At 32.7% G+C, this 14,909-nt stretch overlaps 3 protein-coding genes across 4 annotated transcripts; 1 reads left to right on the top strand and 2 right to left on the bottom strand.

Moving 5' to 3' along the window:
* The first annotated feature begins 2,702 nt into the window (after positions 1-2,702).
* LOC108208658 (histone H2A) lies at positions 2,703-3,515 on the top strand. The gene is made up of 2 exons (XM_017379194.2): positions 2,703-2,983; positions 3,074-3,515. The coding sequence occupies exons 1-2, from the start codon at positions 2,768-2,770 to the stop codon at positions 3,317-3,319; spliced, it is 462 nt and encodes a 153-aa protein (XP_017234683.1). The 5' UTR covers positions 2,703-2,767; the 3' UTR covers positions 3,320-3,515.
* Positions 3,516-4,182: 667 nt separating this feature from the next.
* On the bottom strand, positions 4,183-10,439 carry LOC108208663 (small RNA-binding protein 11, chloroplastic). 2 transcript variants are annotated; one of them, XM_017379199.2, is made up of 4 exons: positions 10,313-10,439; positions 10,160-10,228; positions 9,979-10,085; positions 4,183-4,554 (listed from the first exon to the last, which is right to left on the bottom strand). In XM_017379199.2, the coding sequence occupies exons 1-4, from the start codon at positions 10,347-10,349 to the stop codon at positions 4,495-4,497; spliced, it is 273 nt and encodes a 90-aa protein (XP_017234688.1). In that variant the 5' UTR covers positions 10,350-10,439; the 3' UTR covers positions 4,183-4,494. The 2 variants fall into 2 exon arrangements, with proteins under 2 accessions (XP_017234688.1, XP_017234687.1); XM_017379198.2 differs by having other exon boundaries at positions 9,958-10,085.
* A 1,542-nt stretch (positions 10,440-11,981) lies between these two features.
* LOC108208660 (histone H2B.3-like) lies at positions 11,982-12,701 on the bottom strand. Its single transcript, XM_017379196.2, has one exon. The coding sequence runs from the start codon at positions 12,607-12,609 to the stop codon at positions 12,181-12,183; it is 429 nt and encodes a 142-aa protein (XP_017234685.1). The 5' UTR covers positions 12,610-12,701; the 3' UTR covers positions 11,982-12,180.
* Between the last annotated feature and the right edge of the window lie 2,208 nt (positions 12,702-14,909).

The following is a 14,909-nucleotide window of genomic DNA, read 5'->3' on the forward strand; positions in this document are numbered from 1 at the left end:
TCATTTTTATTTTTTTTAATGGTGAATTTATATGGATTTCGAAGCTATTTTAGTTAGTTGTAAAATAGCATAAAAGCTCTTTTTTTTTCAAATATCTTAATATACTTGTTATAATGTTTACCTTCAACTTTTTGATTCGAAAAAATCTCAATAGTTAGTGCTATTTATAAAGAAATATTTAGTGTTAAAATTTTGTTAGTTGATGAAATATATAGATAAGTACACACACACACACATAGTTTTATCTAGTTGAACAAATTTTACATAACACACTAAGATTAATACATATAAATTTTGGATGATGATATAACTGATAGTTAAGATGTATAGAGCGTGAAATTACAAAAATAAAAAAAAAATACTATTAACAACATATTCTTTTACTAGTCAGAATAATTAACACTTGCATTATTTGATAACTAGCATCAAATACAAAAGTTGTAGATTACATTGTGCCATCAACTTTAATGTTACCAACAGTATCTACTCCTTGGTTGTCATTTGATCCAACAACTTTAATGCAACAAAACTGTTACCTAAAATAACAATATGAGTGTTTGGAATCTTCGTATCGCTGAGTACTTTCCCATCCATTCTAAGAATAAACAAATTTCGGTCAATGTTTATGCTGCCAGATAAGGATTGTACTATTGCATCTGCTTCAAATTCCGAGAATCTTGCTCTTCTCCCATTCACAACAGCTGTATTAAGGAACATGTAAAATTTGTTATTAATCTATTAAGTTCCTAAAGAAGTGTTATGTTCACTTTCACCAACACTTGAAGAGTTGATATATCAACTAATATATCAAGAGCATGAAAATTAAAAATTTTATAATTAATAGTGTCCCATTTAACAATATTTTTTGTAAGCCAATTGTATAAAATGAGTAATACATTATTTTTATTTATGCAACACACACACAAACAAATAATAAGCATTGTTTAATTTAGCTAATAAAAATAGGATATTACCTGCAAATTATATGGTGTTGGATCTTTATTTATTGAGTCTTTCCGGGGCATTTTCTTCATTGTTTACTGCAAAATAAAATAATCCAAATGGGTATAATTGAATTGTAACAATATGATATAATACTTATAAAATAAAAAATTCTAGTGTAAACGTTAGATATATTTTGTGCGCATTATATTGAAAAATCTTATATAACAAATAAAAAATTGATTTTCGCAATGGATTCTAATTTAGTTTTTAGTTTGGATGGTAGTTTATTCAGATCTTAATATATGGTAAAAAATTTGAGCTGATCGCAAAGAAATTTGAATGTGTTTGGGTATAGAAAAATAACCGACAAAATCATATCCAAACTCGAATCGATCATAAATCTAATTTAAATTGAAAAATTTATAAACATTTTTCTTGATTAATATATGTTAAATAGCAGAAAAAATCATATCAAACTCGAATCGATCATAAATCTGATTTAAATCCATATCTCTTTATTAATATACGTAAGAATTTTAGATCAATTCATATTTGAATATGATTTATAGTAAAAGAAAAAAAAACTAAATTGTTTCAACATGTAGTGAAAATTATCAATAGAAAATTCTTAGTGTAATACACACACACGCAGAGACACGCATATATATATATATATATATATATATATATATATATATATATAATCGAATATATATATATAATCGAAATTATATATATTCAAAGAGTGTGTTATATAATCGATTCATGCGACATACTTATTAATTTAATGAGTAAAATTTTAGTCTTATATTCACACGCATGATAGAAAATATAATGTAAATTCGGGAAAGAGTAGATCTGCGGCTATTTGAAAAAATAAATTTCAAAAACTGGACAAAAATTAACAACTCACCAAATACTAAAAGCACACAAGTTTAGATTTTGATGGCATGTAACAACACAAGATGATGGCAGATCTGTTACAGTTGTGGATGAATTTAATCGTTTAGAGGCTATATAATTTTTTTTAAAGGTTTTGGAAAGAGGCGGTGGAGGACGGAGATGTCGAGGCGGAGAGGGATGGGATAGGGAGAGAGAGTGTGTGTGGGGGTTTATAAAAAAATAGAATGAGGCGGATGGAGATTATTATGTTATATAAAGAATGAAATACGGGTATGCTGCATAGAAAGATCTAGAACACATTAATTCATATATATTATATAATAAAATAAATCTATTATCTCAATTTTTAAGCACTTTTTTATATATAAAATATTTTAAATTTCACTTCTTTCTTGGGTAAAAAAAAAGAGTAATGTTAGGTGCAGAGAATTGTGTACAAAAAACTTATACACAATGATATGACAAATAATGCGAAATTTTTTAATTAAGATTATTGATATGAATACACAAAATTGTTTTCAATTAAAACTCATCACACTTATGGAATTTTCCAAAAAAAAAAACAATAAAGTTGCTAAGAGGCTTTCTATTGGTAGATTCAGAATGACACGGATCCCAATAAAAAAACCATCCCACCACCGTTGATAAACAATTAAATCCAACGAGCCAAATTTCTTCAGTTTCATCCACTTGACAAAAGTAAATTCGAAAAAAAAATATGGCCTCCTATTGGTCAATTACCAACGACGCGGATCACAGACAAACCAGCTGATCACAGTAGATGTAAAAACAATCGAACGGTTCACATACGCCCATTTCAAATACATACCCTTTATAAACCCCATCAGCCCCGCTTCAAATCTCATCATTTCAAGCAAATCACATACATTTTCATACTATTTCATTCATATTCACAGAAATGGAGAGCCCAGCTGCCGGAAAAGTGAAGAAAGGAGCCGCCGGGAGGAAAGCCGGCGGGCCCAAGAAGAAGTCAGTGACTCGTTCCGTCCGAGCTGGACTTCAGTTCCCAGTAGGAAGAATCGGGAGGTACCTCAAGAAAGGCCGTTACGCTCAGCGTGTCGGTACTGGTGCACCTGTTTACCTTGCAGCCGTTCTCGAGTATCTTGCTGCTGAAGTAAGTAGAGAGGCTGTTTCCGTGAAAAAAGAATCCTCGTATTTTTATTTATAATTGTTGTGGCTAATAAATTAAAATTTTGTAATGCAGGTACTGGAGCTGGCAGGAAATGCGGCGAGAGACAACAAGAAGAGTCGGATCATTCCGAGGCATTTGCTGTTGGCAATCAGGAATGATGAGGAGCTTGGAAAGCTGTTGGGAGGAGTGACAATTGCTCATGGAGGAGTATTGCCTAATATTAACCCGGTTTTGTTGCCCAAGAAGACAACTGAAAAGGCGGCGAAAGAGCCGACTGCTAAGGTGGCTGGAAAGTCTCCGAAGAAGGCTGCCAAGTGATGATGTTTCTCAGGCTGATGTTATTGTGTTGGAATAGTTAGTGTTAGTAAATGGATTTAAGTGATAGTGTTAGGTTGGATTAGTTATGGTTATTTTGTGATTAGGTTGGATGTTGAAATGTGATTAGAGTTAACAAGAGTTATGGAGATTGTAATGTTTATTCTTATATATATATGGATTAATAGTGTTGATTAAATTTTATATTTTTTTTAAACATTTCGGTTGATTATTGTCTAGTTCTTTCTGAAGCCCGCTAATTGATAGCAGTATATCTTGAATTGAGATTGTAATGTTTATTCTTATTTATATATAGATTAATAGTGTTGATTAAACTTTATATTTTTTTTAAACATTCCGGTTGATTATTGTCTAGTTCTTTCTGAAGCCTGCTAATTGATAGCAGTATATCTTGAATTGTCTCACAGTTCAGCTTGGGAGAAGATGATTGGTGTTCAGGCAATAGGAAATGCGTGTTTGGGAAAGATAGCTTCTGACTTTTTTGATAAAAAATCGGTTTTTACTTTTTTTTTTTGACATGTTTGTGTAAAAAGTTAGGAGTTATAAAAAGCTGAGAATGCTGATTTTTATTTCAGGACTTGTACTTTTTTTTCAAACAGTTTAATCACTTATAAGTATTAATTTTACTTCTCACTTTTAGTCCGCTTCTTTACTTTAAGCGATAAGCACTTTTTTTAAGTTTACCCGAACAGTACCAAAATCTAATTTTCAAATGATATGAGTAGAGTACTTTTAATTAGATTTTGGCTATATGTTTGCTTAATAAATAAAAGAAGTAATTAAACGCCTACTAAGAGCATCTTTAATAGCCTCTCTATATGGGCTCTTAACTTAAGAAGAGGAAGTGAAAAAATTATTACTCCGCGAGACTCTTAGTTGCTTTATAGATCACTAAAGAGAATCTCCAACAGTCTCTTAATTGGCTGTTAAACGTTATTTTCTTGAGTTTCGATTCTTTCACATAACAAGCATATACGCCTTGAAATTGCAATTTCTACATAAAAAGCAAGCTACATCATCTGGAGTAAGTGCATTACAACATCTTCAACTTGGGAATCTGCTTGAGCTTGAAGTTTCGGATCTATTTAGACATAGACAGGGGAGCCTGTGAAAAATTATTAGTCAGTGAGAATATCTTTAACTTCTGATAATTGCATCTACTCTCCAGGCGGTGCAGTCTGAGCCATTTCCACAAAAATCAGTCTTCCATTTATAATCTGCAAATATAAGCACCAACAAACAGCTCCGTAAATTTGTGCAGGAGTAATATTAAGACTAATAAAAGGGATAAAGGGAATGGCATTAATTCCTTAATGACATAGCATGCATGTGGCACCTGGCTACCTGCAATGTTTGTGTAATAATGAATTTTCAACCCATAAGTTGAACACCTTATCAAAAAAGGAAACTTTTAAGGTTAATGAAGCATTAAGTTACTCCACACTCTCTGTAGCACCTCAATCTACATACTACTAGTTATAGCCTATATGTCTTGCCATTTGATCAGTATGTGAAGCAGTATTTATTATGGAGGTTCTTGAGGGGGAAGTGAAAGCACACCGAGTTATTGTATTAACCTACAGCAAAAGGCTCACTGGCTGACCAAACAGTCATTTAAAGAAATTAATATGCAATTATGTACTCCCTCTCTCCCCTTCTAGTTGTCCATTTTTAACTTTCAAATGTTGAAATTGACCAATTTTTGACCAAAGATTAAGGACAATTATTTTATTATTTTAAGAAACTGAAAATTACATTTTAAAATAGATTTGTATGTATTTTATAATGATATAAAATTTTAATATTTTTTCAATTATGTATGTATGTGTGTATATATATATATATATATATATATATATATATATATATATATATATATATATATATATATATATATAGGCTCATGATCAAATAGAAACCACTCTTAAAATAAAAAGTAGAAACCAGTTTCCCTACCACTATTTATAACTACGGGTATCACTAATTTATACTGCACTAATCACTGTTTTTATACAGTATGTAAACAGCGATTTTTATTATCAAAATTGAGAATATCTACTTATCAAAACTATTGATAATCACAGATGATCAATTTCATCTGTAGGAAGGTTCTTGACGGTAGGAAGCCGCAAGAGAAGTTGTATGATGATGGTAAGTAGTCGTTAGTTTTGTAAGTTATGATAGAAAGTGTATGTGACTATTGGTGATGATAGAAAATGGTGGCAAGTCATGGAAACGTCTGTTAATGGTGGTAAGAGGTCTATTATTACGATTTGGGTGAAGATGATGATCATATACGTTGCATATATGTGTGTGTGTATTTATATCCGCGAGATATGCTATATATAAATTAGTGATATGTTATGTATAAATTAGTGATTTCTGTAGTTAAAAATAGTGATAAAAAAACTGTCCAGAAACTGGTTTTTAGTTTTTAGGCTAATTTGGTTTCTATTGGAGTAGGACTTTATATATATATATATAAAGTTCAGTCAAACTTTGGCCAATTTGACCATTTGAAGTCAAAATTGGACAACTAAAAAGGGACGGAAGGAGGAGTAATTAATATGCAACTCAGGAGCTTTCTCTTTTACATGTATATGCAGTAAGAATAAGCAACAGCTGTAGATATTTTTATAATACTGATTACTGAATCATAATTGAGTTGATGATTGAAGAGACATCTCTAAACTCATCCCTTAGTTGTTCTCTCTATCACTCTCCCTCCAGAAAATCTACCTCAATCTCTAAACCTAGTATCTGTTGTCTTCAAGTCTTGTTCTTATGATTTCTCAAATTTCTCAACTCAAAATCTAAAGCCTAGGTCCTGAGTCTTGAGTCCTGACATCTAAATGTTCTGATACTCCCAATGAATCAAATGGGAACTTGACTCTATCTTACGTTGTGTTTGGTTGGGGAGGATGGAATGGAATGAGTAAAAATAAAAGAAAATATCAGAGGTACGAGGGAAGTTTGGATAAAAATTGATTACAGGATAGAATGGAGCATTTGTTCTTAAATTGGGGACTTGACTTCTAGTATAGGGTGTCAGGAATGGAATGGAAGAAGGAATGAATTTCTTGAACAATTGTCCATAATATAGTTCAAATTTCATTCCATTCCTTCCTCATTCATACAACCCAACCAAACACAACATGAGTCTTCTATTTAACTTCTAGCTGGACAATGGGCAATTTTGCTGCTCCTCTTTTTCCGCAATTCAATTGTTTTGATATTCCAATCGAATTTAGTAAATCGGCAAAACTTCTTTTCAGTTCCCTAATGCTAACATCTTACCACCATTACAAGAAAGCATTTAATCTTTACTGAAAAAACTAAACACATGGTCCAGTTACGATGATATCACCAGAAGATGATTCTAGAGTCAATATCTGTAATAATAGGTAATATACTCAAAGGGATCCAGATTTAGACAGCCTTACCGTTCCTCAGTAGAAAGTTTTGGACAAGACGTTACAAATTCTAAAGAAAATTTAATACAGATACAGTTAGGGTAAAAGCTGAAACAAGATTGGAAATAGTGATAGGCTTATTCTCCAATCATAAATTAAACAATTGTGAACTCATTTGAAATGTGTACAACTGTAGCTGCACGTGAATTTTACAAGGCAGATACTAAATTGCATGATTTCCAACAGATGTGTGCTTTCAATTCAATCTGTTAACTCACTGTACAATTTTCAGACTTTGCTTGTTTATTGCAAATGACTAGAACTGCCATCTCATATTTGCCTACAGTCGAAAGGATTTTTCTGATTGGTGGCCACATGCCTCTAGCCTTAATCTCATAATTCTTAGTTCTTAATAGTTATAGACTTAGTCTGTGTCTCTAATTATGATAAAGAAATTCCACTCCTAATAATTGCAATGATCCAGTATACAACGGTGATTTTTTGTTCTTTCATGGACAGAGCAGACAGCTCAGGTACCTTTTGAACACGCATCTATGCTCTAGCTCTAATCAACTAAAAGTCACAACCACAAGACCGCTAATTATTTGCAGCCCAAAAGAGTTTCAACTCAGAGATTTCAATTACTTGTCGTTTAAGCTTTAGATCCTACAGTAGCAGGTATAGTAACTTAATACTTTGTAATTTCTACTCTTCATGTTTCCATTTTACAGAATAAACCTATTTATTGTAACAGGGCACATGAACAGTTTGTCTTGCACTTTACAAGTCGTTGTAAATCATCAAGTCTTGGTTTTTCATTAATGCTATAGTGCATGTTTCTATACTTGGAGCATGTTTGGGTTTATTTATATTAAAAAGAAAACTAAAAAATGTAACTTATTACTAAACTTTGTTATGATAAAAGTATAATTTTGCTTAGTAAATTAATTCATCTGCTTACTTTATATGAGTCATAGTCAATTAAGTGTTTACTGATGTATTATTTAGAGTTCAATTTGACTATGAAACATTATTCACATTACTTTGCAACTCTGTGCTCATATACTAATATAGATTAGTTTATATGACAACAGACATAATGATTTATTGTGATTGTTATCCTCCAAAGAGAAAGCAAAACTAATTGACACAAAATAAAACTGACGTCAATGGCATTGAATACTTGAATGATTAATCAGATAATTCCTCAGACATGCCGTCTGAAAACTATAAAGCTCATATCAGAAGTTAACGACTGATCTGGACCCTAACGGCAATCTAATGTCATATTACGTGTAAGCTATTCTATTCAAGCATGCACTAGATAATATTTTATTTGCTCTTTATTTAAAGACAGTATGGCATATATACTGATAGCTAGTCCTTAGTCCTTACCTAGTGCACTCAGTATCAGATGTCCACTTTCTTAATTACTTATAGTCTTTATACTACACAATGTCAACAGAAAGCACTAGCAGTATTGCACTTGTTACATATTTCAACTATATCTATTGAAAAGTGGATTCTTTTATCTGATCTGAAAATTGCATGTAAAGGATGCAGAGACAGGGCTGTACCTAGGCATGGATATTGAACTATGAAAGTTGAACTATGTCATTATGAGCATGTAAAGGTTGCGGAGATAGGACTTTTCGAGGAGCAGCAGGAGGTGTGGTTATAAAGATCAGCTCATAGCTCAATTTTTTTATTGTTAGCTATGTTCTATTCTTTTAATTTTGGCAGAATCACTTTTATGAAGTGTGTTCTTTTTTATTAGCAGGGTTTGTCGTTTACAACTACACAGATTAATTACTCTTAAGGTTATAATACACTTTCACTCCTGACCATTCTCAAATTTTGTGAATTGGGATAGATGCCTTATCTCCTTTATAGTTGAGAAATCATAGGTTAGTAAATGTGGTCCTTCTGTGATTAGTCAACCTAACTTTGTCATTGTTTGGTCTTGTCTGATCAAACATCTATTCTGTAAACTTCTACTGCATCACGGTAAACAAAAGTTCTGATGATTAACAGGAGAATGCAAAACATGAATCAAAATCCTCAACAAAAATGAACTTTTGCATCCACGTATCTCCATGAATCAAATAGCAGTTCGTTTTTTGCACCACTATTTTGCTTTAATTACTATGAGACATGACAATAAAGAAGGTAATATCACAATTTTATTTTATTTTTTTAATCCAAATTAGCTTCGAAGCAAAAACAAAATTTAAGACTAAAGAGCACATCTCAAAGCTAAACTGTCACACCTAATTGAGTAGCGGTTTAGCCTTTGACACGGCACCATTCTCAACTTTATCTCTCCTGAAGTACTAATATTATCCTATAATGTTACGATATTGGGGTTAATTATCAATAAGATCACTTGCTTTGTTTCAATGTATCAAGTGGATACTGACTTTGTTTTAAATGTAACTTTATTTTTAATAAGTGATTGAAACGAGACCAACAATTTGTCAATGACCCGCTTGATATATTCGAACGAAAAAAGTGATCCATTTGATAATTAACCCTTTCAATATTTGGGCAGAACTGTCATACACTTGGGTGCTGGTATATGCTACTAGTCCATCGGAATATCGGATGGACTCCATCCTATAGTATCAATACTTGAATCCATCTGGAACTCATGCAAATTACAGTCTTCAGAGTGAAGTAGGACCAAAATCTAAATAGTCTTAACAGGGATTCACTGCCCAAAATAAATATTTATACTCAATCAAGATTATGATATACAAGTAAAATGTGTTTTTTTTGTAATTCATCAGCTGCGATTGGGTTGGTATGGGCAGGAGTGGTACTTAAGGTTTTTAACAAAATTATAGGGGAAAGGAAGTTCGAAAGGCAAAAGATAACAGAAATCAGTCTAAGTTTTTAAAGATGAGGAATATATATATTCACAGATTTGTGGGATTGAACCAGAAATCATGATTATTAATCCACAAAGTGGTCCAAGTAACATCCAATCTCTACCCCAATTTTTTGTTTAATCAAAGAACCATGCTCAACTCATTAAAATTAAAAATTCTAGCTCCGCTGATTACTTTCAACTAAACTAAGCATGAGATTCACAATTAAGGTAACAAACAACAAATCTCAACTGGTACCGATATTTCATTTACAAACAAAAAGGAATTGCAAAATGTTATTCTTCGATATAAGTGATGTGTGATGGAAACAGAATACCAAGAGGCGAGAGATAGATACCCTTCCGTTCATAGCTTTCAAAGCATTCCGAGCCTCGTCCTCTGACTTGAATGTCACAAAACCAAACCCCTTTGGCCTTTGGGTTTTTTCATCAATTACAAGTTTAGCTGTATCAACAATTACCAGTCATATCCACACTAAAACCAAACTTACAACCAAGATAAAACTAAGCTGAAATTACCTTCTGTAACTGAACCAAAGCGTGAGAACAGCTTCTTCAGCTCTTGATTGGTGGTGTAAAATGAAAGCCCTACTCAACAAACATATGTCAATCCTCTTTACAAAGCACCGAATTATAAGTAAAAGAGAAATAATCAAGGAGAGAGATCAGTACTGGTCACGAAAAGCTGCCTGCTTAAAAGTTTCGCCATTCAAATCAAATACCTAAGCCCCAAAAATAAGTACTCGTTTCTCCGCCTTATTCTCTTTTGTTTGCATTAGTATTTTAACTTTAAAACTTAGGGGCTGGTATTGTATCATGACTTTTAATGACAAATTTTGGGAGGATGACTTTAATGGATTTTATAGACTTTTAATGACTCTCTTTGACTTCTTAAGATTTTCAAAAACAATTCATGACTCCCGAGACAATGATTTTTAAAAACTTTAACAGACTTTTTTTTACAAATTCATGACTTTGAAATACTTTAATAGACTTTTATTAAAATCATAAATAGTCTTTCTGAAACCCTCTAGACCTTTTGCTCTACCCTCTCGATTTTCTACTATACCCAAGTTGGGTGTATGTTCACAAATCTGGCGACTACAAAATCGAGTACAATGTATTATTGTTGTATTATATATAGCAGTGCTGGTGTATTCGATGAACCCTAGGTTGGAGTAGGCCTGTCAATGGAGCGGAACCCCGATCCGATCCGATCCGGGGCCTTTTTAGCGGATATGGATTCATCGAAAAAAATCCGATCCGATAAGAAAAATCCGATTATAAATGGAGCGGATATGGATTTAAGGTGATCCGATCCGTTAATGACCCGATCTGGTAGAATATATATAAATAAATATATAAATATAAATATATATATATATATATATAATAAATATAAATAAATAAATATATTATATTTTTTTTAGTTGCAGTAGTTATTTTTAGTTATAGTAGTCCTTGGATATTATTTATGTAATTATGCGAGTCATGGGTTGTGATTGTGTTTGATTAATCGTTTAATTAACTAGTATGAATGAGTTATAAAGTTATAGCAAATAGTATTGGTATCTTGAAAATTCTATTATTTTGTGTATTTTGCCTCTTAATTTGTGATTTTTAATAAAATAAAAATGTAAGAAGCTACTTCGATCACGGCGTCTCATTTCATCCCATCTTTCCTTTAAGAATCACTGACATGATTTTTTTTTAAAATATTTTTAAATCTAAGTAAAAAAAACTAGATGGATCCGGATATCCGATTCGTGATTTGTGATCCTAATGGATCCGGATATGGATCGGCCTGTAAAAAATCCGGTCCCGATCCGATCTGAATCCGAATCCGATAAAATAAATGGATATGGATATGGATTTAGGCTGATCCGATCCGAACCCGATCCATTGACACGCCTAGGTTGGAGCGACCGGTTAATTGAGGGAAGATAAAATCATGTCAAATCTTTTCAAATATGGCCTGACAATTTTATGAAAAAATATATGCAACTTTACATAGAAAGTCATTAAAAGTCTATCAATTATATTTTTCCACCAAAGTCATTGATATATTGAATAACAACTAACTTTTAATAACTCTTTAAAAGTTGTAATTCAATACCTCAAACTTTGAAAGACTTTTTAAAAATCTTGATACAAGGGCCCTTACTTTTAAAGAGTATTTAAAAGTTGTAATTGAATACACCTAGATTTTAAAAGTCAATAAAAGTTGTTAAAAATCATGATACAATACCAGCCCCTTAAATAACTAGGACGCGACATGAATTAGTGTATTTCAATAATTGAATTGAAGTAGAAAATATAAATTAAATAAAAACAAAATAGATAGCAGCAAAAGTTCCAATATCATTTTATGTAACATATCTGATTACACCGAAATGCAATTCAATTCCCATCACAAACTACTAGCATAAACTAAACATATGATCAAACCACCACAGATCCACATTCCTAACAACTTCTAAACAAAATCTACCAGCTACACATTTCATCAAACAGCTTCAGCGCACTCCACCAAGACAAATTTAAGAGCTTGTAAATTTGGTGACCGCCTTGGTGCCTTCAGAAACAGCATGCTTGGCCAATTCACCGGGGAGCACAAGCCTGACAGCAGTCTGAATCTCCCGAGAAGTAATTGTGGGCTTCTTGTTGTACCTGGCCAGCTTGGAAGACTCCTGGGCGAGCTTCTCGAAGATATCATTGATGAAGCTGTTCATTATCCCCATGGCCTTGCTGGAGATACCGATGTCAGGGTGAACCTGCTTGAGCACCTTGAAGATGTAGATCTTGTAAGTCTCCACGCTCTTCTTGCTTCTCTTCTTCTTCTTGTCGGCAGCGGCGGCTCCGGCTTCCTTGGGGAGCTTCTTGCCGGCCTTGGGCTTCTTTTCGGCCGGGGCTTTCTCGGCGGCGGGCTTCTTCTCGGCCGGCTTCTTCTCTGCTGCTTTGGGAGCCATTGAACAAATCTAGTGTTTGAGAATTAGGGGAAAAAAGAGACAGAGAGAGATTTGTTTGTAATTGTGTTTGTTTGTGAGAGTTGAAGGAGATTTAAGGAGTGTATATATAGGGAGATGTCATGGATTGCTATTGGCTGGTTTTTTTTCACGGGGATCGATGACTTGGCGTGTGTGCGAGTCGTTGGATTAAGTGGATCAAGGAAATGCAGTATTTGACGGTTAGGATGGGAGTTTGTTTTGTGGTCAAATGACAAGGGAGGGAAGCTTAAAATTTTGGATTACCGCCTTTTTGAGTTGAAATTTTGGATTGTTTTTAAAATGAGAGCCCATATGGTTGCATTAATTTAAGCACAAGAAAGAGCGGATATAAATATTAGAGGAGATAAATGCATACTAGAGAAGGGGCGCCTTCTCTAATATACGTCAGTTTTGTTTTTAATATTTTTATATTTATGTACCACAGTTTTGTTTTGAATTAGTAAATATTTGTAAAACAATTATGTGAAATATAATCTATAAATAATATATGAAATATGAATATAATAAATTAATAATATTATTAAAAATTTTACTTAGTTTATAGAAGGATAGGAGATTAATTTTTTTTAATAAGTATAATATATAAAACACATAAATCTAGTGCACAGAAACACACCTGCACAGACATTAACGCGGACAATGGCCACAGGGTACACACCTACCGCGAGAAATATCCGTGGTACCCGCTGAACTTTTTTTTAATTTTGAACGTCAAATATTTGATCTAACGGCCAGAGCTGTGTTTATTATGTAATCACTCCCGATACCTGCTGAACTTTTAATCTTGAACGTCTAATATTTAATCTAACGACCAGAGCTGTGTTTGTTATGTAATCACTCATTAGCGAACGTTTGCCGGGGACCATGCCCCATTAGAGAAATATGTTAATGGTCGTGAGTTTATTTATTTGTGATAGTTACCTCTGGCTCTTTGGATGATTTCATTATAAATGATATGTGTTATTCAAAGTCATCTTAGACTTCAGTAGGGTTCTCGCCTTCTCGGTGAATTATTGCTAGTTTTACATGTTCATTGTTAGTTGTATACTACTCTCTTTGTTTGGTATTATTTGTCGTTTAGGAATTATGCACAAGTATTAAGGAAGTATGTTAATTATACTCATGATGCGTTAATGATCTTGTAAAATCTCATTTTTGTCCTTAAATTATTTGTGTTGAATGAAGAGAATGGAATTCAAATAAGGATATACAATGTCAAAAGCTCATTTATTATCCCTTGATATACTAAAACGTCAAATAAATAATAAAAACCTCCAAACTCTAAAACGTCAATTTATTTCTTTTCATTTTGAGAAAATTGAGTTTAATTAATGTTTTTTAGAGTTTGTCTTCATGTAAAACTCGTAGTCTTTAAGGTGTCTTTGAAGTCTTCGTCGTCTACCCTTCATTTATTCCTATCGATCTTTAACTTCTTGATGTGCTATTAATCTATTCGTCATGTAATATCGTAGAGACTGAGATAGAATGTTTGTTCATTCAAAATACCTTGCATATCAAAAAATTTCCTTTATACTTAGAAAAGAAATACAAAACAAGTTTTACCTCGTTTCTCATTAGCCTTTTCATGTATTGATGTTGAACATAACCTATTGTAGCTTATTTTGCGAGATGGTGTGTGTTAGTGTCCTGAATGGTGTTCTCGAGAGCATGTTTAATGATTAATGCTAAAACAAGAGGTAAATGACAAAGTCATGACCAGGCCCTCGTTGAAATGTGGTTATAAAGTTTCTTATGGTTATGTAGAAACACTGTTTGCTGCTTGTTTTACCAAATCTAATTTCTTATATGTGTATATGTGCATCCCTGTTCAGATCCACAAACTTGGTTCCTCGTGTTGGTAACCAGCTTTATAGGAGCCCGTTTGGCTGAGTTTATGACTTATGATTTAATATGACTTCTAGCTTAACGTGATTTATGTGATGAGTTGGGAGTTTAAAATATCTGTTTGGTTAATGAAGAGAGTAATGAATTTGAAGCTTTTTATATATTAATTAAATCCCCGATTAAAGAATTTTTAGATTTTTCGTCAAATAGAGTCGGTATCAAACCTTCTTACGACCCATTTGCTTTCCACTTAACACAACTGAATGTGTTACGTGAGCGATTCATGTGATTAAGATTGTTTGATGGATATGTTTTATTTTCTAAAAACGCTCGCAAATAGCTGAGTCAACATTCAGAAATCGTTAAAGCAATCATTCAGAAATATGTTATATCGTGTGCATATATGTCTGTTAATA

This window comes from Daucus carota, chromosome 2 (assembly GCF_001625215.2).
Source record: "Daucus carota subsp. sativus chromosome 2, DH1 v3.0, whole genome shotgun sequence".
NCBI classification, from domain to species: Eukaryota; Viridiplantae; Streptophyta; class Magnoliopsida; order Apiales; family Apiaceae; genus Daucus; species Daucus carota.